The 1,152-nt window shown below is 50.9% G+C and overlaps 1 protein-coding gene across 1 annotated transcript; it reads left to right on the forward strand.

Moving 5' to 3' along the window:
- Nucleotides 1-421: 421 nt before the first annotated feature.
- LOC105061583 (putative pentatricopeptide repeat-containing protein At3g05240) lies at nucleotides 422-952 on the forward strand. Its single transcript, XM_010945679.1, has one exon. It carries the CDS (start codon nucleotides 422-424, stop codon nucleotides 950-952), a length of 531 nt encoding a protein of 176 aa, XP_010943981.1.
- Nucleotides 953-1,152: the final 200 nt, after the last annotated feature.

Consider the following 1,152-nt stretch of genomic DNA (forward strand, 5'->3'; position numbering starts at 1 on the left):
ATAGATAAGCTAACCCCCAATAAATAAACAAATAAGTATAGAAATAATCATCATAAGGTTGTACCTTTAGGGGCTATTATATAAGCCAATGAATGATACGAACTACATTATACAAGCCCACTTCATTGAATCAACTGAGGGGTATTTGGTTGTAATAAATAAGATCTGAAATAAAAATAAAAATAAATAATTTTTATTCTAATTGTTTGATCGGAAAAAATCTCATTTCAATTGAAAATGACCCATTTCTTCTGTAATTGAATCCGAATTCGCCTCCTCCGTTGAATCAAAATCTCGGAATGAGATTCAAAAAAAAAAAAAAATCGTCCGCGAGCCGCTCTGCCACCACGGCCCTCCCGTAAGGCCCCGCTGGCCAAGCACCGCCCGCGAGCTTGGACCATTCCTTCTTCGCCACCGCAAAATGTCCGACGGCGGCGCCGCCACCGTCGCCCACCTCCAGTGCTGCGCCACCCTCCGAGACCTCCACCAAGTTCACACCCAGATGACAAAAACCCAGCATGACCGCTCCTCGTTCCTCGCCGGCAAGCTCGTCGCTTTCTGCTCCCATCGCAACCTCATGGACTACGCCCTCTCCGTCTTCGCCCACACCTCGTCCCCAGGCCTTTTCGCTCGCAACTCCATCATCCATGGCTATCACCAGGCCTCCTCCCCCCACCTCGCCCTCCTCTTCTTCGCCTCCCGCCCCACTTTACCCCCCAACTCCGATACCTTCCCCCTTCTTTTCAAAGCCTGCGCCCAACTCCATGACCTCCTTCTCGGGAAAGCGCTCCATGGACACCTTGTAAAGCTCGGATTCCACTCCGACCTCCACGTTCAAACCGCCCTTCTCTCCCTCTACCGCTTTACGCCTCCTGCGGCGAAGTCATATCTGCGCGCAAGCTGTTCTCTGTTAATCCCCACAGAGACTCCATCCCTTGCTGGAACGCCATAATTTCGGGTCTCGTCAAGGGTGGCCGCTCGAAGGAGGCCTTAGAGCTATTTTACGAGCTGCTGGGAATGGGAAGTGGTGACGGGGAGATTCCATTAGAAGCGGATGAGATTACAATCGTCTGTGCTCTGGCCACTTGCACGGATCTCGGTGCGTTGGACTCGGCAAAATGGATACACGAGTATGGTCTGAAGAATGAAGTC

This window comes from Elaeis guineensis, chromosome 6 (genome assembly GCF_000442705.2).
Source record: "Elaeis guineensis isolate ETL-2024a chromosome 6, EG11, whole genome shotgun sequence".
NCBI lineage: Eukaryota > Viridiplantae > Streptophyta > Magnoliopsida > Arecales > Arecaceae > Elaeis > Elaeis guineensis.

Coding starts and splice junctions, on each gene's coding strand:
- LOC105061583 (XM_010945679.1), top strand. CDS start 422: ATGTCCGACGGCGGCGCCGCCACCGTCGCCCACCTCCAGTGCTGCGCC.